Source organism: Balaenoptera ricei, chromosome 3, assembly GCF_028023285.1.
Source record: "Balaenoptera ricei isolate mBalRic1 chromosome 3, mBalRic1.hap2, whole genome shotgun sequence".
Lineage (NCBI taxonomy): Eukaryota > Metazoa > Chordata > Mammalia > Artiodactyla > Balaenopteridae > Balaenoptera > Balaenoptera ricei.
Window position 1 is genome coordinate 51,996,299 of NC_082641.1, and position 24,177 is coordinate 52,020,475.

A 24,177-nucleotide genomic window follows, 5' to 3' on the forward strand; every position below is an offset into this window, starting at 1 on the left:
CTGTGCTCTAGTGCCACTTTCTCCATGAAGCCTTGAAAAATGAGGAAGACTTTAATTGGCAGTAATAGGGAGAAAAGACAATTTTAGGTAATGGACATGGCATGAACAAAGGCATGTATGTGCTGAAGCTCAAAGTTTGCCAAGGTAATTATGACTAGTGTGTTTTGGCTGAAATTTAGAGTAACCGTAGACGATACTGTGATAGATAAAGTTGAAAAAGCAGTTTGAAGGTAGCTCGTAAGAGGGACTTGAATGCTTGGGAAAGAAATTAGTGCACAATTCAATAGGACTTAGGGAGTTAAAAAGATTAGGGAGTAGAATTGTAGGATTTGGCCTAAGTGTGCAAAATGAATGGAAGAAAGGTCAGACCAGAAGCACGTAGACCAAGTAGGAGACTGTGGTCATAGTGAAGTCACGAAAGCCTAAACGGCTGTCACTAACCACAGAAAGGAAGAGGCTTTGTAAAGGAGGAAGAATGTGGCTACTGAATAGCTGTAGAGAGTAAGAGAGCAGTACTAGAAGATGGGCCTGACGACCAGCGTTCTGGTGGCTTATCAAAGAAAGGAGAGAGAAAATGAGGTGGTGTTTTTTGAGTAGCCAAAATGATCAATCTGACCTGGTAAATTTGATGCATTTGTGGGATACTAATTGAAGTATCCATCTGGCAGTTGGAAATGTGAATTTAAGCTTGAAAGTGGAAATGTGTAAAGAGCATAGGCTAACCATCTGGCTTTTACACTTTGACTGCATTAAGAAAATAGAATTGAAATCCTGAACATGGATGAAATTTCTAAAGAAGAGAAGAAAAAAAGAGAGGGTTGAGACTAGGCTACTAAGAAGCACCTAAATTTGAGAAGCAGGAGGTGGAAGAGTAAAAGCCAGTGGAAACAGAGAAAGAATATCCAAAAGGTAGAACGAGATCAAGCATGGCACTAGGTCTGAGGTTGCAAAAGGTTAGAGGTCAGGGGTCAACAAAGTTGGATTCTTCTGAAGGTCTAAGTTATGATCTAAAGGGAAGCCACTGAAGTTTGTGAAGAAGGTACTTCTTCTAGGACAGCAGTTTAAGGAATGTGTGGGTTACTGGTAAGGTATTAAAATAGGTGGATAGTGGATACAATGAAGACAAGAGCCACTGAGAAATTGGTTGTAAAAAAAAAAAAAAAGAAATGGACGCTCAAAGATGTGGAAAAAATGGAAGGACAACATTCTCACCTGGGCTCCTCACAAATACCTAGCATTTAGACTTTGCCCCAGGCTCTCTTCCTAGCTCTATCTTTTGTTTCTAGTCCCCGTCCCCCTTTAAGTCATCTATGGTATAGCATAATGTTTTAACATGCACCCAATGTTTTACCATCTCCTGTCTTTAAGACACACTGCTTGGATGCCTTTCATTGTATCTCCTCTTGGCCAACTTCTACTCATCTTTCGGGGTCCACTTCAAATGCCTCCTCTATGAAGCCATCCCTTATTTGGTGTATAGTATTCTTTCCTCAGAATTTCAAAATGCTTCAGTCATTTCTTTGTCATGGCAGTTATTGCTTTCTATTATGTACTGTTATTATTATTTATGTACATGATTTATCTCTCTCCTTGGAATTTAGGCTCCTTGGAGACTTTCTCAAGGTTTCAGTTATACCATAATGAAAAGAGCATAGACTTAGAATTCAGACAATCTCATTTTCAGTTTCTAGCTCTTTCACTTTCTGATAGATTGTGTGACTTCAGGCTTAGTATTTAAGCTCCTTAAGCCTCAGCCTTCTTCCCTATAAAATGCCTATATCACAGGTTATTGAGAAGATTAAGTGGTAAGGGAGGTAACTGATTTGAAGAACCTAACAAAGTTAGATTCCTTTCCCTCCTTATTCATCTTGATTTCTGTGTCATCACTCAGAATGGTACAGTACAGATATTAGATGCTCCAGAAATTGCTGAATGAATTAGTAATTTCTTTGCTATTACTAAGTATATAAAGGCTACTATAGTTTCTAGGCTCCTGATATTTTATTGGGATGATGTTTTTAAGGAATTCTTTTTTTCATTGGAAGAGAGTATACTACAGATTTACCAGATTAAAAATATATACAATGCAGAATTATTTGATGGATAATGGTGACATCATACAAACCATGTTAAAATTCAAATGAATCCAAATTAGAGACCTACCTATTAGGAAAAAATTAATTAGCTTAGAGTTAATAGTAGCTTATAGAAGCTATTTCTTTTACCGTACAAGTAGAAACTAGGTTTTGAGGGAGCCAAAAAGATGCTTCCTAGACTCAAGCAAGCCCATAGTTTGTATGATTGCTTTGTAAGCAGTATAAGGTGACATATACTCCAGGCTTACAATTTTCATTCTCATTTTAACAGATTCAAATATATTCTATTACCAATGGATAAAATTATATTCCAGAGAATGTAAGATTGGGAACCCTAAAACTGGACTGTGATCTAAAGACTAGGTTAAAAACTTGCACTTCATTCCAAGAGTTATGGATTCCACAAGTACTAACAAATGGTGTTGTTTGAATAATCTGAAAGATTTTGACAATGTTGTAAATTTTTAATTACTTGAAAAATTCAGTATAATGAAAACGTACTTTAATAATCTGTAAAGACCTAAACCTTCTCTGTCTCACTTTGTCTTTTTTGAGTTCTTATTTATCATTGTTCAGTTTGTATATTATTATGGCTACTTCAATAGTGTATCTAAATCTTTTACTATTTAAGGATAAATTTTTAGAAGCTGGCATTACACATTCATTGCCCTTTTTAAAAATTACAAACAGGGTTGATCTCCATATGGAGTAGAGGTAACATTCGTTTATAATAAATAATATAATAAGGAAATATTCCTACTTGACAAACAGCCCTTAACTGTAGTACTGTTTCGAACATAAGATCTGAATAATAATAGCCATCATCATTTGTTGAACATGTATTGAATGCCCAATATTTCAGATACCTTACTCTGATTTTATAGTTGAGGAAGCTGAGACTCAGAGAAGTTAAATAATCGTTGTTAGGTCTCCCAGACAATAAGTAATGGAGTTGGCTTTTAAGTCAGGACTTTCTGATCCCTAAGTTAATCTTTTTAATGACTGTGCTCTACTGACTCTACAATAGTTATACTCTCATTGCCTCTCATTCTTTGCATACTTCAGATCACTCTAATAACTAGTTTTGTTCAGCCATCATGTAGCATTTCTTCTTCAACTTTCAAAATAATCTTCCCCTCAAGGCCTTAGTCTTCAGAAAATATCATCTGAGTTTCCTGAATTACTTACCAAAGTAAACATTTTTTAAACTAGTATAATAAAAAGATAAGGGTATTTAGTGGATGGAGCAAAGATGTGGTTGCTACTCTCTGTTTTCACATAACGTCAAGAGATAGGAAGTAATTACATTTATCAGAGAAATAGATCCTGAGAGCCTAAACTAGGCATTGATGATGCGAGTCAAGAGGAGCAGTTACATGTGAGAGAGATTGGAAGATGACATACCTCTACGGTGATTCAGTGAAAGGGAGGGTGAACAGTCCCAGGGGAAGTTCAGAGTTTGGTCATTAGGAGGAAAATGGTTTCACGGTCAAATAGGGACTTCAGGAGAAAGGACAGATTTGGCCAGGAAGGAGATGGCTTGGAGTTTTGACATAGAGAGTTTGTAATTCTTGTGACATCTAGCCTCAAGCATCCATCTGGATCTAAGCCCTTGACATGTGGCTAGTTTGAATTGAGATGTCCTGTTAAGTGTTAAATATACACTGCATTTGGAAGAGTTAGTACCCAAAAAAAGAATGTAAAATATTAATATTCTCATATTGGTTGCATGTTGAAATAATAATATCTTGGATATTTTGAGTTATTGAGTTAAATAAAATATGTTTTTAAAATTAATTTAACCCATTTCTTTTCACCATTTTTTTTTTAATGTGGCTGCTAGGAAACTTAAAATTGTATATGTGTCTTACCTTATATTTCTGTTGGACAGCACTAATGTACACAGAGATTTGTAATAGATAGTTAGAAATGTAGGGCAAAATGTCTAGATTTGGAAATAACCCATTATAAAAGTGATAGCTTATGTTATAAGATTAGATAAAAATGCTGGCGTACAGGGTATAGAAATGAGAAAGATGCCAACAATTATAGGATGAGAAGAGAAAGAGTAATTCAGAGGAGAATTAGAGAATCAAGACTCTAAAGTGGTACACAGTCTGATAGAATTTCAGAAAGAAGTAGTTCTTATCATTGAATGATAGAAAGGCCAAAGAGGAAGAGGAGGACTGAGAAAAGGACATTGAATTTGATTGATATAGAAGCAGTTTCAATAGAGTATAAGAAGGATAGATTGCAAGAGATTAAGAAGTTAGAGGTTGATGAATTAGACTCTGTATATAAACTATTCTTTCAAGCGAGGAGTTCACTTGTAAAGATAGCAATCTCTTGATTGGAGCAGAGTACAGGGAAATTTGAGCATGCTGTTGGCTGAATGAAAGGATTAGTGAAGTAGGAGTGCTTGAAGTTATAAGAAAGAGAAGATAATTTCTATAGTAAGGTCCTAATGCATTGGGTCCCAAACCTGAGTTCATGTTGGAGTCACCTGGGTAACTTGTCACAGGAGCAAATTCCTAGGCAACATCTCACATCTAAAGAAATAATATTTTCTGGAGTTGTGTCTCCCCAAACATGTTTTAACAAGTTCTTCTAGGTGATTATGATGTATCCATCAGGCCAAACAAATCAAGAAAATTAAGGGTTCCAGTGAGGACATCAGTGAAATGACTGACCATAGCATCCAGAATGGATAGAGAGACGACTGGGTTAGAATAAGACTGGTGGACTGTGAACTACGATTAAGGAGTTGGCTTTCATTATTAAAAGAGTGAGCATAAGTTTAGTAGGAATGAAAGGCTGAGAAAGCTAAAAACATAGTGGATTTTGATCAGAGAGGGAAGTTTCAGAATTGAGGACCTTGGAGGCCAAGCTGTGTGTGTTTGATATGGAAAAAAGGTGAAAAGAACTGAGTCATGCACATTGCAAGACCTATCAGTTTGGTGACTCTAAGACAGGACAGAAGTAAAAAAGTATGAGATTTGGGGTTTAGGAGGAAGCACTAAAGGCTGAATCAGTAGGGAACTATTTAGACTTAGGATTTTGCTAAACCTTGATTACCTTTAGAGAACATTCCAGAATGGGGTGCCTCCTTGGGCTACCGTGTTCTTAGTCTCCGTGACCCACTCTAGCTTGTGGAAAATAGAGTGGGTGCCTGACATTCACAAATGTAAAATGCATAGTTTTAACTATTCACAAGTGACCCTCAGGGTTGATGACATGGACAGTTAATAATTTTTTCCAAGGCTTGAATTTGAATCTCCTGCCCTAAAAGTGGCCTGTAGAAACCAGTCACTTAACAAGTGACTTACAGTGAAGCCAACAACTTACATCTCCATTTGCCTTTAATATATGATTGTATTAATTATCAAAATACCTCAGCCTGATAGGTTTCACAGGAGAGGAAATTATTTGGCAAATTGTGATATAAATGGGTTCAAAATTAATTGAGTTAAAAAAAAATTAGCACTGCTCCTAGCATATAATAATTGCTTAATAAATGGTAGTTATTGGTGCCAGTTCAGGAATTCAACAAGTTTCGAAGCCAAATGTTTTTGTGTATGCCCAGGTTTAATGAATAGTATTTATATTAAAAAGTTTGTTTTGATTTGGACTCTCCATGAATTATTAAACTGAAACTAGAATGTTAAATTTGCAAGTAAATTAGAGGGAGAACAATAGTTCATTTATCACTTACCAACTGTTTGATATATTTGAAGGGGGCTATATTTCATAGTAACTCATATTATATTGCTATTATAAAAATCACAACTTTTAATATATCTTTTAAGTATGTTTCCATACCACGAATACACATACACAGAAACAAAATGAATTACATTATTCACTTTGTTTTTCTTAGAGATTTAGTGTACCTGACAACTAGATTTAGTTGTTTCTGCTAAACAACTTTCTCTTTTGGTCTATTATATACTTATATAATTGTTTTTGCTTTATAGGGAAGAGCTCAGAAAAGAAGCAAGACAATTAAAGCGGGAACTCTTAGCAGCAAAACAAAAGAAAGTGGAAAATGCAGCAAAACAAGCAGAACAAAGAAGTGAAGGTAAGGGCAGTTATCAAGCTTATATTTCCACTTGGTACTTATTCCCTCTTCCTGAGTTGAGTTTTGTTGTTGTTGTTTAATGCTTTCTTTGGCCAGTTAGCCAATAAAATTAAGTTTCACTTAGGACTTTTGTCTGAGAAGGAAATTCAATCAAACATGATCGTAACTAGTGTTCCTTAATAAACAGAGTACTTCACATCAAGCAAAACTTAAATGTTGCCATAGCACATATCTAGAAGTACACAGGACAGAATGTCCATTTTTACATTGCATACCCTTTAAAACATTTAAGAAAAGTGTTTAGGCCCTATATATGAGACTTGTATAGACATTATTCATACGTTGGTTTGAATAGTATTAAATACAAATTCTTGTTTTTTGTTTGTTTTTGGTTTTGCTCTTATGTTTAGGTACAGAAAATCTAAAGTATTGATATAACTGATCAAAAGCTGATCAAAATAATATCCTGCTTTTTACACAGGTTAAATATTTCTTTATTGTACTGTGATTTTTTTAATAAAGCTCTAGAATAGCTTCAAAAAAGCTTTTTTACTGAAGATCTTTAGTTTAAAACTGTTTCAGCTATAAAACATGTAATATTCAATTTCCAAAATAACAATTGGAACTCTCGAATCTGTCTTCTTTTTACAATAATAAAATACGTTGTAGATTCAGTGAACATGATCAGAAATTTGATTGTTACCTTTAATAATGTACACTAAATTTGGCTTAACAAATTTGCTTTGTGCATATATCTTGTGTAGTCTCATGCTTTTGGAAAGCATGAATATTTTTATCTACTATGTTCTATAACAGTCACTGGAGATATATCAAAGCATAAGATGTAATATCTAGCCTTAAAGAATACGTATTCCAATACAGAACAGTGGTACAGCATTTGGCCATAGGCATTATTATTTATTTTAAGTAGCACAAGTAATACCACGTAACTATCTAAAGCTCATAGTTCTTAAGATTATTTGTACCATGTCCCCAGTGACTATTATAGTAAAGGCAGGTACTTGATGTAGAACTTAGAATCACCAAAATATGTTTGAGTGAAACAAATTATTAAAAAGTTAACTCACCAGAATGACACAAATTATAAACGGAATTTGAAGGAAAGGATAGACTTATATGTGACTAGATCATATGAGTAAAATGTAACCCAGATTAGAAAGAAGCTATATTGGCAATATTGAGATTTGAAAGAGTACAAGATTTCAAATATTGTATTTGAAAGAATACAGTGAGGATTATTTAATTTTAAGTTTATATATAATTTTCCCAGGGGACTGTTTCTTATAATTAAAAAGCATTTTAAATATATGAAAGTAATTCCTTTTAACTGGAAAGATGTTTTATTTTAATTTTTTATTCATTTTTGAGCTAGTAATTATTATTCTCCCACCCCATCTGAAGAGCCATGATGGACTAGGGCTATGAAGTTGGCAGTGGATGGTTCTTGCCTTCGTACATAGTTCATGATCTAGTAGGAGTGGGAGAATTGCAGTAGGAAATTACTGAAATAGAGCTGTATGGTTAAGGCCTGTATTAGACATAAACAGTGCTGTGTTGATTTATTTGTCTGCTTTTGAAATACTTAATACAATTAGGTAAAGAAAGATTTGAATCTTAAAAGAATGATTTCTTAACACACACACAAAAAGAAGATTCTTCTGGAGCTTATTTCAGTCTATTTATATGAAAGTTAGCCAGGTTAAAAATCTTTTTATTCCATAATTAGAATGAGAATTATATATTACTTTTAGAGTAATATATATATTACTTTTCTGAATTTAATTTTTCTTATATCATCTAGAAATACCTGGATTTTCCCTAAATCTGAGAGACAGTTAAAATTAACTTCCCAAAGAAAGCAATCATTTGGTTGCTAGCGTTTTTCTTCTAGTCTCAGAATGGGCCATGTTATTTATTTTTTTATTGTCTTATTTTGAAATAATTTTAGACTTACAGAGAAGTTACAAAAATTGAGAGTTTCCAGATGCCTTTAATGTTAAGGTCTTGTGTAACCATAGTACAATGATCCAAACCAAGCAATTAATATTAACACAACACTATTACTAACTGCAGACCTTCTTAGAATTTCACCAGTTTTCCCACCTGTGCCCTTTGTCTGTTCTGTGATTCCTTCCAGAATTCCATATTGCATTTAGTCATCATGTCTCCTTAGTCTCTTCTGATTTGTGACGGTTCCTCAATCCTTTCTTCTCTTTCATGAACTTGACACTGGTTAGATATTTTGTAGAATGTCTCAGTTGAGTTTGTCTCATGTTTTCTCATGATTAGATTGAAGCTACACATTTTTTGGAAAGATTGCCACATAAGTGGCATGTCCTTCCCAGTGCATCGTACCGGAGGTAACAAGATGTCTGTTGTCTTTTTATTGGTGATATTACCATGATCACTTGGTTAAGGTGGTTTCTGCTTAGTTGCTACACTGTTAAGTTACTCTTTTTCCCTTTGAGATTATAAGTAAGGGAGGGGAAGATACTTTGCAACTATACAAATATCCTGTTTCTTTTCAAGCTTCCTCACACTAATTTTAGCATCCATTGATGGATATTGCCTATAGGCAACAGTTATTTACTGTGGTGTTCTAATGGTGACTATTTCCCTGATTAGTAGTACTTTTATTACTTGGAATTCTTCACTAAGAAGAATTTACTATTTTTAATACAAATTTTGACAGTAATACTAGGTGCTCATTATATGAAACACTAATGGTTGTACGAATGCTTTGGAATATTATATTTCAAAGTAAACAGGAAAGTATTAAGACTCAATTTCAGTTACTAGCAGTGAGGTTATTTAAGCCTTAGTGACTCCATTTTCTTATCATAAATCCAGGGATAAAATGCCTTGTGCATCCTTCAAGTTGCTTGAAAGAAGTAAATTAGGTAATGAGAAGACGTTTAATAAATTTATAGTGCTATATAAAAATAATAATTTTACATTTGTAAGAGAAAAATATAGTTATTCATGGTTTCATTTTGTTTCCTATCCAAATCTACAAATTGAAAATATGAATTTTTTAAGCCTATTTTTTAAATTAATTAATTAATTTATTTTTGGCTGCGTTGGGTCTTCGTTGCTGCACATGGGCTTTCTCTAGTTGTGGCGAGCGGGGGCTACTCTTCGTTGCGGTGCGCGGGCTTCTCATTGTGGTGGCTTCTCTTGTTGCGAAGCACAGGCTCTAGGCCCGCGGGCTTCGGTAGTTGTGGCACGTGGGCTCAGTAGTTGTGGCTCGCGGGCTCTAGAGCGCAGGCTCAGTAGTTGTGGCGCACGGGCTTAGTTGCTCCGCGGCATGTGGTATCTTCCCAGACCAGGGATTGAACCCGTGTCCCCTGCATTGGTAAGCGGATTCTTAACTACTGCGCTACCAGGGAAGTCCTGAAAATATGAATTTTAATACTGTTTTAGAGCTAAAGCCTATAATCAATATGGTTACATATAAATATGACATAAATTAAAATCTCAAAATAAGCTTTCCTTAACTGTGTTTTCACAGTTGCATTTTTATAATCATATTCTTTCTTAAAAGGTATGTGTGTGTGAACTTAGGTACATTCTTAAGTAAAGCTTCCAGTAATATTATTTCCTGATTCTATGAATTAATCTGGCAAGTCTAACACTTGCTGACTACTGCCACTTTATTTTAGAATTTAATGTATTATTCTCACATTAAAAGTACTTGGAAAGAAACCCATAAGTACAAGAAAGCTTTGTGTTCTAATGTCCGTGCATTAATTTACCTAGTTTTCTCCTTGCATGAATGGAGGTCTCCCATTTAGCCAGGTGCTCTAATAGATGTGTTACTTTTTCAGGGCTTCTGTCATCTTAGGAAATCACCTTTGATCAGGGAGTAATATTCCTTTGATTTTATAATCCTTATCCAATTTCCTGGGCTAGATCCTTAGCCAGATTTGTATAGATAATTAGGAATTTATATTCTAACCATAGTTCTGCTTCTAAATCTATTCTATTACCTGAGACAAGTTACTTTGAAATCAGGATCCATCTGTTTCTCCATATAGAAATTCTAAGATAAATAAGGTGTGCTATTTTAATTTTTTTAATGTTTTGCTGTATTTACTCTTTATTAATTCCTTCAGTTCCATTATGACAGAAAATAAAATAATTAAAAGTCATTTGAAAGAAAGATTGTTACTTTTACATCAATAAATACTTTGGGCCCCATACAATTAAACAGTCCAAAATACATTGCCATTTGATATTACCTGATTGTAGTGATAGTGCCATGAGCATACGTACATGTCCAAACCCATCAAACTGTACACGTTCAAACATGTACAGCTCATTTGTATGCCAATTATGCCTCAACAAAGCTGCCCCCTAAGAAAGAATATTGATCTACAACCCAGAAACCTCTTAACATCTCTGCCCTAGTGTGAAAGCATATACTTATAATTGAGTCAATGTATTAATCTTTTTAACACCAATGTAGTAAAAAGCTTCTCTATGTAGTAAAAATGTATATGGGACCATCCATTTTTCTCTTCAGTCTTCCCAGTAAAGCTCAAGATCTGCTATTTCTTATATCACAAAGATATTGTCAGATAAGAAGCAAGAAAAACTACAATCCTGCAGCCTGTGGCCCAAAAACCACAGTTACAGAAAGATAGAGAAGATGAAAAGGCAGAGGGCTATGTACCAGATGAAGGAACAAGAAAAAACCCCAGAAAAACAACTAAATGAAGTGGAGATAGGCAACCTTCCAGAAAAAGAATTCAGAATAATGATAGTGAAGATGATCCAGGACCTTGGAATAAGAATGGAGGCAAAGATTGAGAAGATGCAAGAAATGATTAACAAAGACCTAGAAGAATTAAAGAACAAACAAACAGAGATGACCAATACAATAACTGAAATGAAAACTACACTAGAAGGAATCAATAGCAGAATAACTGAGGCAGAAGAACGGATAAGTGACCTGGAAGACAGAATGGTGGAATTCACTGCCATGGAACAGACTAAAGAAAAAAGAATGAAAAGAAATGAAGACAGCCTAAGAGACCTCTGGGACAACATTAAACGCAACAACATTCGCATTATAGGGGTCCCAGAAGGTGAAGAGAGAGAGAAAGGACCAGAGAAAATATTTGAAGAGATTATAGTCGAAAACTTCCCTAACATGGGAAAGGAAATAGCCACCCAAGTCCAGGAAGCGCAGAGAGTCCCATACGGAATAAACCCAAGGAGAAACACACCGAGACACATAGTAATCAAAGTGGCAAAAATTAAAGACAAAGAAAAATTATTGAAAGCAGCAAGGGAAAAACGACAAATAACATACAAGGGAACTCCCATAAGGTTAACAGCTGATTTCTCAGCAGAAACTCTGCAAGCCAGAAGGGAGTGGCATGATATACTTAAAGTGATGAAAGGGAAGAACCTACAACCAAGATTACTCTACCCGGCAAGGATCTCATTTAGATTTGATGGAGAAATCAAAAGCTTTACAGACAAGCAAAAGCTAAGAGAATTCAGCACCACCAAACCAGCTCTACAACAAATGCTAAAGGAACTTCTCTAAGTGGGAAACACAAGAGAAGAAAAGGACCTACAAAAACAAACCCAAAACAATTAAGAAAATGGTCATAGGAACATACATATCGATAATTACCTTAAACGTGAATGGATTAAATGCCCCAACCAAAAGACATAGACTGGCTGAATGGATACAAAAACAAGACCCATATATACGCTGTCTACAAGAGACCCACTTTAGACCTAGGGACACATACAGACTGAAAGTGAGGGGATGGAAAAAGATATTCCATGCAAATGGAAATCAAAAGAAAGCTGGAGTAGCTATACTCATATCAGATAAAATAGACTTTAAAATAAAGAATGTTACAAGAGACAAGGAAGGACACTACATAATGATCCAGGGATCAATCCAAGAAGAAGATATAACAATTATAAATATATATGCACCCAACATAGGAGCACATCAATACATAAGGCAACTGCTAACAGCTATGAAAGAGGAAATCGACAGTAACACAATAATAGTGGGGGACTTTAACACTCCACTTACACCAATGGACAGATCATCCAAAGTGAAAATAAATAAGGAAACAGAAGCTTTAAATGACACAATAGACCAGATAGATTTAATTGATATATATAGGACATTCCATCCAAAAACAGCAGATTACACGTTCTTCTCAAGTGCGCATGGAACATTCTCCAGGATAGATCACATCTTGGGTCACAAATCAAGCCTCAGTAAATTTAAGAAAATTGAAATCATATCAAGCATCTTTTCTGACCACAATGCTATGAGATTAGAAATGAATTACAGGGAAAAAAACGTAAAAAAGACAAACACATGGAGGCTAAACAATACGTTACTAAATAACCAAGAGATCACTGAAGAAATCAAAGAGGAAATAAAAAAATACCTAGAGACAAATGACAATGAAAACACGACGACCCAAAACCTATGGGATGCAGCAAAAGCGGTTCTAAGAGGGAAGTTTATAGCTATACAAGCCTACCTAAAGAAACAAGAAAAATCTCAAGTAAACAATCTAACCTTACACCTAAAGAAACTAGAGAAAGAAGAACAAACAAAACCCAAAGTTAGCAGAAGGAAAGAAATCATAAAGATCAGAGCAGAAATAAATGAAATAGAAACAAAGAAAACAATAGCAAAGATCAATAAAACTAAAAGTTGGTTCTTTGAGAAGATAAACAAAATTGATAAGCCATTAGCCAGACTCATCAAGAAAAAGAGGGAGAGGACTCAAATCAATAAAATCAGAAATGAAAAAGGAGAAGTTACAACAGACACCGCAGAAATACAAAGCATCCTAAGAGACTACTACAAGCAACTTTATGCCAATAAAATGGACAACCTGGAAGAAATGGACAAATTCTTAGAAAGGTATAACCTTCCAAGACTGAACCAGGAAGAAACAGAAAATATGAACAGACCAATCACAAGTAATGAAATTGAAACTGTGATTAAAAATCTTCCAACAAACAAAAGTCCAGGACCAGATGGCTTCACAGGTGAATTCTATCAAACATTTAGAGAAGAGCTAACACCCATCCTTCTCAAACTCTTCCAAAAAATTGCAGAGGAAGGAACACTCCCAAACTCATTCTATGAGGCCACCATCACCCTGATACCAAAACCAGACAAAGACACTACAAAAAAAGAAAATTACAGACCAATATCACTGATGAATATAGATGCAAAAATCCTCAACAAAATACTAGCAAACAGAATCCAACAACACATTAAAAGGATCATACACCACGATCAAGTGGGATTTATCCCAGGGATGCAAGGATTCTTCAATATACGCAAATCAATCAATGTGATACACCATATTAACAAATTGAAGAATAAAAACCATATGATCATCTCAATAGATGCAGAAAAAGCTTTTGACAAAATTCAACACCCATTTCTGATAAAAACTCTGAAGAACGTGGCCATAGAGGGAACCTACCTCAACATAATAAAGGCCATATATGACAAACCCACAGCAAACATCATAAAAAAAAAAAAAAAGATATTGTCAGATAATAAATATAATTATGCCTCTGTGTATGGAGAAAAGCACTACAAAAATATAACCTCATAATTTTTGCCATTGCTTTGCCACCTATTTACTTTTTAAAGGCCTCAGATAATGTATAAAGAAGGCTTCAGTAAACGAAAGAAATAGAATGTGAAGGAATACAGCCATTATTATAGTCATATAATGAGAATTTTTATAGCAGCATGAAATTTGACTCTAAAATTCAAAAAAATTACATTTCTTAGTTGAATACAAAATCTGCAGTAGGCTCTAACATCCCAATTTAAATAAACAAGGAATGTGGTGTTTTACTTTAGATACCAGCAATGTCAAAAGAGATGTACTGCAGGACAATCCTGTTTACAGCCTGGGAATCTCTTTAGTCCCACTGTAAATCATCCAGGCCTGTGCATAGGATTTTTGTAGGGGGTAATAAATTTTGAATAAGATTGATAGTTAATTGGAGATAGTTGGTTTCCTGTGTTGGCTCTGTCAAGTTCTTTAATAAACTATATAATCCTTTTTGTTAAATTATGTCTCTAAGTCCTTTCCAGATTTCTTTAAGTTTCATCATATCAAAAGCAGCACCAAACTGAACATAGTCACATAGAGATATGCGTTTGGACTTATTCTCTAATCAGCTCTAGGGAGATAAGGTGTCAGATCCTCTTTTCAAAGTTCCAAGCACACAATACCTGCTCTATGACTAGCGCCAGAAATTAGAGGAGGAAGAGCAATCTGAGCTTGTAAATCAAGAAACAATTTTAAAGCCTCTTCATGAAACACATCCCTGAGGTGCTTAGTACCTCTCAAATTGCACTGGGCCATTTCAGGTCTCTTCAAACTATCTTTTTAATGCTGGATTAAGTCAGACTAGGGCCTCTCAGGCTTGATAGGTTGTGAAAGTATATAGTTTTTGACTACTTTTCATCTATCCTAACATATAATGTTAAACTAGCTTAATCTTGGTTTTTATAAGAAACAGAAACCCTTCTGGAATGTTAGCTCTATGTTGTGCCTGATACCATGTAGAATTAATTCCTCTCTGAGCAAACTGGTCCTGTTTTCCAAAGCAGCTAGCTCTCTTCAGGGAGCCTTAAGTCATCATTTTGTTCCTGGAGGCTGGAAGTATCAGACCTATTTTTCCCGTACTGTACTCTTAATATATTGGTAACTTTTAATGTTATTTACATGGAAAAGTGAAAGTATATTTGCCCTTGACTCATAGAAAGCCTCTCAGTCCAGCCATCAATAATACTCTATTTATTCTTACTTTGGGCATGGTGCTAATAAACTGATTACCTGGTTCTAAGTTAAAAACAGATTAAAGAATAATAAAAGTGTGGGGCAGTACTCTTTAAAAGGGTAAAATTGATGGTATATAAAGTGTACCTCAAGGATTAGAAAATAAATAAATAAACAAGCAAAAGAAGTCCCAGGGCAGGGACTTCCCTGTGGATCTTTCTAGCCTACTATTTTATAGGACTAAAAATAATATAAAATTTTTTAAAGTGAGAGAGAAAGGCATGGCTAGGGACATCCATTCAGGTAGCAGTAAGAGGTGATACATGACCACTTGACATTAGGTAAGGAAACACAAGAACATAGTAGTGGAATATTATGGATATATTTGCTGTAGATGATACTTCATTATATTCTGAAAGCAGGTCAGTATTCAAATAATTGACACTCATTATACTGATCCTGATTCATTAAGAAAAGTCTAGATGTTATTTATTACTATTTAATAAGGCAGAGAATAGGCAATCATTCTAACCTAATTGGTAAAAAAAAAAGTTTTTAATTATTTTAATCAGTTAAAGATAAGATTCTCTTATCTGAAATATGTAATTGGGTGGAACACCTCATTTACTAGAAGTCCTAGAAAAATGAAGCTTCCCTTTGTAGCCAGGACAGTCTCTCAAGTGAAATTTTATTGAATGCATTTTACTACCTTTATGTGCCAGAAAGCATGCTTTATTTTTAACCGTATATTTTTCAAAAATATAATTTTTAAAATAATAAAGACTTTTAAAGGGGTATAGCAAGTTTAAAGATGTACATACCCTCACAATTAGACCAAGAATTTAATCTTTTGATACAGTGAGTAAGAGATGATCATCTTTAATGTGAGAGTCCATAAAGTACTTTGTTCTTTTTTGGACAGTCCATCTCAAACTTTTCACTAGCTATCGTGAACAAATCTTGCTGAGCTTTACTTTGATAACCATATGCTATGGGCATATTTAATTTTATTTTCTTGCATTCTGTGCCATCTTGCAGACCTCCTAGTAGTTACTTAGGACTCATCTCTTGCTACTTTTAAAAACCAGTGTGTTAGGGGTACCTCTTTGCTGCCCTTCACTGTCTTAATATAATTTTTTTAATAAGCATTCTTTCTGCCTGGTGACTGATATAATTCCAATGTGCGAAATTTGACAAAAGCCTTAAGCTATATTTTTAGTAACTGCAATTTGTCTTCTTTTTATTAATATCGATGCCATTCCTAACCCATTAAAAATAGGTTTGCTAATTGATACAGGTATGTATTAACCTTTGGGTATAACTGTCTCTTTAAAAAAAAAAAAAAAGCTGTATTATTTCTTCCAATTGTAAAAGTAACATATGTCCTTTGCAAAAATATCAGAAATGTAGAAAAGCATAAAGGAGAAAAAGAAAGATCACCTCATAATACTTCTTCCAAAGACAGCCATGGTTAACTCTGTGATATTTATTTTTCTGGACTTTTTAATCTTCATGCCAGAAACACACATGTATATTATTTTCCATAATGTTATTTTATCATAAGCTTTTCATAATATGCTTTTTTTTCAAACTTTCCAAGTGAAATTGACTGTTAACTCTTAAATGGACAAGTTGCTTTTAGAGGTATTTCTTCCTCTTAACTCTCTCATATCTGGCAGAGTAAGATTTAGAAGATGATGGATACAAAAACTGTATAAATGTAAATGAGAGATGAAAAATTCCCACCGTTTTCAGCTCTAGGGTTTAGAAGATGTGAGGGCACTGACACTCAGGGTCTACATCTCCATCGCTGATGGGAATTATTTATACCTCTCATAAATTAAAACAAAATGAGAAAATACTGACTGACATTGCCTGGTAGCCTGCCGTCTTGTCATTTCTCAAGTGGCCACTGATAAATCTGCAAGGAAACTTTGTAATCAGATTAGATATTTGGAACCTGAATTGAAATAATTATAAATTTGTCCACTTTAGAAAATAAAAGAGGTGAGGGCTGCGTATGTGTGCGTGCACATGTTTTTTGTTTTGTTTGGGTATTTAAATTGTCTCAAGGGGGAACTAATACCATCATTAAGAGTTTGATTATAACCAGCAATCCCATTTGGGAATGGAGTTGTTAACTATTCCAGACTGCTGTCAAGACCTTATTTTAAGTAAGATGTTTTTCTTTTATGTGACATTTTCTGAGGCTTTGCCAAAAATGACATCAAACATATAATTCATTTGAGTGCTGAGTTTCTTCAACATCTTGCAGCACTTAATCAAATTTGAAAAAGATATTCTTTTCACAACTTTATAGTGTAAACCTGTGAATATGTTGCATTAAAACTTACTTTGGACAATTTAATCTGTGTGGTATTAGGCTGATTTTTTTTTTAATGATTAATGCAATATGCTGACAGTTTTAAATGGTTATATTTTCAAAATTCTTCACATAAACTCCTGGCAGATGATTCAGATGCAGCTTTTGAGTATTAGTAATTTTTCATGCAAAAACCAGATAATCCATAAGTTGTAACAGCTACATGAAAAATTTTGAAATGCCAGAAAGGGCGAAGAGAATAATGAAGTTATCAGAACTAAGAACATGTCAAAATATTAAGAATCATTAAGAATCTATTTGAAGTACAAAAGTAGTTTATACTGATTTTTTTTAATGGCCACACTAGTGTGTAAGCTTATTTAAAACATGCTGCAGTATGTTTAAAATGTGAAAGTAGGCTTGCCTTAAGCAATGTCTTGAGCATCAGAAACTTCTATTTTGAGTATACTCTACATCACCTAGTTCTGTGCAGTCACAGAGTTTCGGTCCTAAAAGGAGAATCCAGCCCTACCTCTCTATTATATATAGGAAACCAAAGGCCAGCCAATTAAGGGGCTTACCCAAAATCACACAGTAAAGTAGTACGACTAGAACTGAGGTCCCCAGGTTTCCAGTCTAGTGTTCTTTCCACAACTCCATTCTTCAATTTGATCCAATCTTGAGTAGGTACAGTGTAAATTTTTAATTGTCATTTATTAAAATCCACTTTGGTTTTAGTGCGAGTAATTGTTTCTTTTAAAACCTTCTCAACAAACCTAGAGTCCTTTAAAGAGCACATAATTATTATACTTGTTGTGCCTATTCAAAGACTAAACATGTAATTTTGGAATGAATGACAAAAATTGTAATGTTGTAGAAAATGTCCATTTCTAACAACGTAGCGGACTAAGAATCCAAACTGATCCTCCCACTAAAAACAACTAAAAATGTTAGATATACTATAAAAACATCTTCTCATATGCTCCTATGAACTTAAAAAAAAAAAAAAAAAACCACAAGAAATACTCAAACCAGGGAATAAGTAAAAGTGTGAACTAAAAAAAGTAAGTGGGGAACCAGGTCTAGCTTTAACTCTAGTGACATTTGCTCAAGTGGGTGAACTGGAGCATTGTTTTTTGAGGTCTCACCAAGAGAGAATGTAAAACCTAAGGTCTTCCTGAGGTAGGGGCTCTCTAATAGAAGACTGTCCCATGTAGTTGGGGGCCCAAAGGATCTCATCATTAGTGGCAGGGAGAATTAAACACAGTCACTTTACCCATCAGAGGACTACAAGGAAAACTTCCTGTCTTAAATCATGGCACAGAGTATTTTGGGACAAGAGCATTTCCTAGGAAGTCTAGCCACAGGCAGTCTTCCCATCAGTTTGGAGTGCCAATTCACCCTGCTTGGGTGGCCTCAAAATCCTCCAGCCATGAAGTTAGTTGGGAGTACTCCTGGATTCTTAGTGCCCACATAAGTCTGATAGAAGCAAACATAAATCCTTTCAGGAGGAACCTGCTTTCATCCCCTGTTCTTAAAATTCAAAAAAAATGAGTAGCTCTGAATGAAAACACACACAAACACACACCAATCCAGGCACCCTGACAAAAAGCTAATAGAAACAACAGAGAACAGAATCAGACTCACAAATCCTTCAGACTTTATTCAGACACTAAATGTTAAGTAAGTATATATAATATATTTCAAGAAATGATAAGTTTAAAATGTAAAGAACAAATGAATTTTAAAACAAAGTAAATTTCCTGGAAATAAAAAATATAATAGTTGACAGTAAAAATTCAAGAGGTTTTTTTAGCAAATTAGACACAGCTAAAAAGAACGTGAGTGAACTGAAAGACAGAATTGAAAACATTATTTTGGGCTTCCCTGGTGGCGCAGTGGTTAAGAATCCATCTGCCAATGCAGGGGACACGGGTTCAAGCCCTGGTCCGGGAAGATCCCACATGCCGCGGAGCAACTGAGCCCGTGCGCCACAGCTACTGAGCCTGTGCTCTAGAGCCCCGTGCTCCGCAACAAGAGAAGCCACCGCAATGAGAAGCCCGTGCACCGCAGACCCCGCTCGCCGCAACTAGAGAAAGCCCGCGTGCAGCAATTAAGACCCAACGCAGCCAAAAATAAATAAATAAATAAATTTATTTAAAAAAAAAAACTCCCCCCCCCCCAAAAAACAACGTTATGTAGAATTCAGCCCAAGAGATAGGAGACCTGGAAGAAGAGAAAGAAAATCTAATAAATGTCTAATAAAATTCTAGGAGGAGATCAAAGGGCAAATAGCGGCAATAGTTGAAGAGATGATAGCTGAAAATTCTCTTTAATGAAAGAGATCAATTCACAGAGTAAAGAAGTTTTTTTTTTTTTTTTAAGTGAATAGAGGATTAAAAAAATAAAAATAAATACAAATCTAGGGACTTCCCAGGTGGTCCAGTGGTTAAGAATCCGCCTTCCAATGTAGGGGACGCAGGTTCGATCCCTGGTTGGGGAACTAAGATCCCACGTGCCATGGGGCAACTAAACCTGCACACTGCAACTACTGAGCTCACGTACCTTAACTAGAGAGCCTGCTTGCCGTAACTAAGACTTGACGCTGCCAAAAAATATAAATAAATAAATATTTTTTTAAAAATACAGATCTAGACACATCATGACAATACTTTATAGCATTCAGCACAGAGACCTTAAAAGCAGCAGGAAAGAAAAGACATCTTTAAAAAAGCAAGAACCTGGGGCTTCCCTGGTGGCGCAGTGGTTAAGAATCCGCCTGCCAATGCAGGGGACAGGGGTTCGAGCCCTGGTCCCGGAAGATCCCACATGCCGCGGAGCAGCTGGGCCCGTGAGCCACAGTTACTGAGCCTGCGCGTCTGGAGCCTGTGCTCCGCAACAAGAGAGGCCGCGATAGTGAGAGGCCCGTGCACTGCGATGAAGAGTGGCCCCCACTTGCCACAACTGGAGAAAGCCCTCGCACAGAAACGAAGACCCAACACAGCCATAAATAAATAAATAAATAAATAAATAAATAAATAAATAAATAAAAAGCAAGAACTGATTTCTCAACAGCAGCAAGTGAGGACGTAAGACAGGATATTATCTTCAGTGTACTGAGGGAAAATATTCTTCAGAGAAACAAAAACGGAGAGACTTTGCTACCTGCATACCTTCACTAAAAGAAATTCTAAGACATACTTTAAGCAAAAGGTAGGTGAGTCCACATGTACTGCAAAGAGAAAGGAATGTGGAAAGTGGTAGGTATATGAGTAAATCTAAATAAATGTTGAATGAATAAAATAACAATAATGTGTTAAAAATGAAGATAAAGTTAAAATACATAATAACAATATAAGTTTGAGGAGCAGATAAAAGAAGTTTGGAAAAGCATTCTGTGGTCCTTGTATTGGTTCTTATTTGGTAAGAAGGTAAAGATACAAATTAACTTTAGACTTTAACACAGTAAATATGCATGTTAATATTTTAAAGAAAACTACTAAAAGAATTGGAAAAGGTCATAACGTCCAAAATGGTAGAGAAAAAGATGTATTAAAGAAAAATTGAACCCAAAAGGAGAGAAGAAAAAAGAGAAAACGAAATGTAGTCTGGACAGGATATTAAAAATAATGGGACAAAATAAGATAGGAGAAATAAAATAAAGATATACTAGTAATTATATTGAAATAATGCAAAAGGTCAAATACTTTAAAAGACCAAGATTTTCAAACTGGATTGAAAAAAGAAATTTAATCATGTATTACTTACCTGAGAAACATCTTAAATATATTGTACAATCAAATCTTTAAGGCAAAATGTATTATTAGGCATAAAGAGGGTCTCTACCTAATAACAAAAATTTCAATTTACCAGGAAGATTTAACAGTCCTAAACCTGAATGGACCCAATAACACAGACTCAAAATGTATGAAGCAAAAATTGATAGACCTATAATGAGAAGTAAATAAGTTCATCATAGTGGGAGATTTTACTACTTTTTTCTCAGTAACTGATTTAAAAAGCATATAGAAAAATTAATGAAACTGTAGATGATTTGGACTACACAGTTAACTTACTTGATATAATGCACCTAAAGAGAATATTGCACTCAACAGCTTCAGAATGCACGCTCTTTTCCAGCACTCTTGAAGAAAGAAAGATTTCAGATGACTGTTTTCAAACAGACTACCTCCTCTGACAAAATGCAGTTGTTAAGAATTAGTAACGACTGATTTTAAACAGTTACTGATTTCCAAATATGTTGATGTGTCCACCGCTGTACTTAGAAGGAAAATCATAGCTTCAGATACTTATATTTTAGGAAATTACTAAAAATACTTCCCATTGAAAGAAGCTTTAGAAAAGAAAAAAAGCAGGCAAAATTAACCCAATGAAGTAGAAAGAAGGAAATAATAAAGAGCAGGAATCAGTAAAATAGGAAACAGTTTTTTTTTTTAAGTGTTAAACTTTTTGTGGCTTGTTGCGGAGCACTGGCTCTAGGCACACGGGCTTCAGTCGTCCTGGCGCTCGGGCTTAGTTGCTCCACGGTATGTGGGATCTTCGCGGACCAGGGCTCGAACCCGTGTCCCCTGCATTGGCAGGCAGATTCTCAACCACTGCGCCACCAGGGAAGTACCAGAAAACAGTTTTTACAAAACAGGGTTGCAATAATAAATTACTACTAGTATAACTTCTTAGTCCCTTACACATAGTAGATAACCAGGAAATTGATTGGATTTTGTTGTATTAGACATTTGTCACTTGCTCTTTATTGGATGTCCTTCCAGTCCAGAGAAAATAAGATCTACTTACTTTGTACATGGAGTTCCATAGGGGAAGTTTCTATTAACAGTGCTGCTTTTATTAGCTACAAAAGAATTTGCTGTTAAAAAGAGTGGGAGAGAGAAGCAGACAGACAGAAACTCTAAAATACAGTGTTTAGGTAAGATTGGGGATTATTTCTCTCATGCGGACCATCCAGGAGTAAACACTTCAGGGCCAGCAGGTGATTCAAGGACCAAAGTTTCTTTCATTTTGTTGTTCTGCCATTTCCGAGGGTATTTTCATTGTCCACATTGCCCACCTTCATGTCTGTGTTCTAGCAAGTGGGAATAGGAAAGATTAAGTACCAGACAAATGCTTCATCTTAAAGATGATCCAAAAGTTGCACATAGCACTCTCACTCATATCGTATTATCCTGAAATCACATGGCCATGCCTAGCTCTACAAAAGGCTAGACTACAGTTGGGTGGCCAAACGCCTGGCTAGAATTTAGTGTCAGGAGTGGGGAGATGAGGGTTGGTTCTATCACTAAAAGGTAAAAGGAGAGGATGAATTCATGGAAAAAATTAGCAGATTCTGTTACATAGTATAAGCCAAGGCCTAGGAAGAACAAAGAGGCAGGTAGTCTATTTGGTCAGGAAAAGCCTGATGGAGTATCCGAGCCAGGTTTTGAGAGATAAGTAAGATTTCACCATAAAATGAAGGGCAATAAGTAGAGCAATAGTTGGAAGGGTGCCCCGCCAGGCCGGAGTCATAGCTGATTCATCTCCTCCCTATGCTTGATACTTGACACAGTGACTGGCAAAATAATAGGCATTCAACAAATATTTGCTGAAGGAATGAATGAAATTGACTTTTCTGTCTAAATGGATAATTATATAATTTATAATGTAAGGGGAAAGGAAAATAAGAATGAAAGAAACTCAAGATAATTTTTTGAGCATGAATCCATGTTAAAATGAAGAGTACAGATGAACAAATAATAAACAAATTAACTTCAGATAGTAAGGGCTAAGAAAATAATATGAAACAGGACAATGTAATATAGTGACTGGAGGGCTACTTTAAATTGGGTGGGTATCAGAAAGGACCCAGTCACAGACAGAATCCACAAACATTTATTTGAACACAGAAAAAAAAATTTTTTTTCTTTAACAGCTTTATTGAGGAATAATTTAAAGTAAACACTTTGACATGTTTTGACATTTGTATACACCTGTGAAACCTTCACCACAATCAAGATAATGAACATATTCTTCAAGGTCCAACATGTTTTCATGCCCCTTGGTAATCCCCTCACCAATCCCCAGACAACCACTTAAGTCCTTCTTATCACTATAAAACATTTTATATTTTCTAGAATTTTATTTAAATAGAATTATGTACTGTATGTACCCTTTTTTGGTATGGCTTCTTTCACTCAGCATAAGTATTTTGAGATTTATCCGTGTTATTGTGTATATCAGTAATTTATTCCTTTTATACTAAATAGTAGCCCATGATATAGATAAGCCACAAATTTTTATATAGCCATATGCTTTTATTTCTCTTGGATAAATATCTTGAAGTGGAATGTCTAGATCATGTGATAGGTGTATGTTTTGTATGTTTAACCTTTTAAAGACTGCCAAACTGTTTTCCAAACTAGTTGTGCCATTTTACATTCCTGCAAATAGTGTGTGAGATATTCTGTTACTCCACATCCTCATTAGCAGTGTTATGGTCACTTTTAACTTTAGTCATTCTAATAGTTTGTAATGTTACCTTGTGGTTTAATTTGCATTCCTCTAATTAATAATGATGTTAAACATCTTTTCATATGTTTATTTGCCATCAGTATATATTCTTTAGTGAAAAGTCTATTTAAATGTCTTGCCCATTTTTACCGTGTTGTTTATCTTTTACTGGATTTTGAGCTCTTTATGTACACTGGATACAAGTCCTTTATCAGATACATGATTTGAAAATATTTTCTCCCAGTGACTTAATTTTTCATTCTCTTAACAATTTCTTTCAAAAACAAAATTTTTAAATTTTGATGAAGCCTAACTTATTTTTTTTCAACTTTG

At 35.0% G+C, this 24,177-nt stretch overlaps 1 protein-coding gene across 2 annotated transcripts in view; it reads left to right on the plus strand.

Moving 5' to 3' along the window:
- The window catches only part of CWC27 (CWC27 spliceosome associated cyclophilin), a 239,792-nt gene that overhangs the window by 113,757 nt on the left and 101,858 nt on the right, over window positions 1-24,177 (plus strand). For both annotated transcript variants that reach the window (XM_059916470.1, XM_059916471.1), the window contains one exon: window positions 6,071-6,174. In XM_059916470.1, coding sequence (XP_059772453.1) covers window positions 6,071-6,174 — 104 coding nt within the window. The remainder of the gene's footprint in view (window positions 1-6,070; window positions 6,175-24,177) is intronic.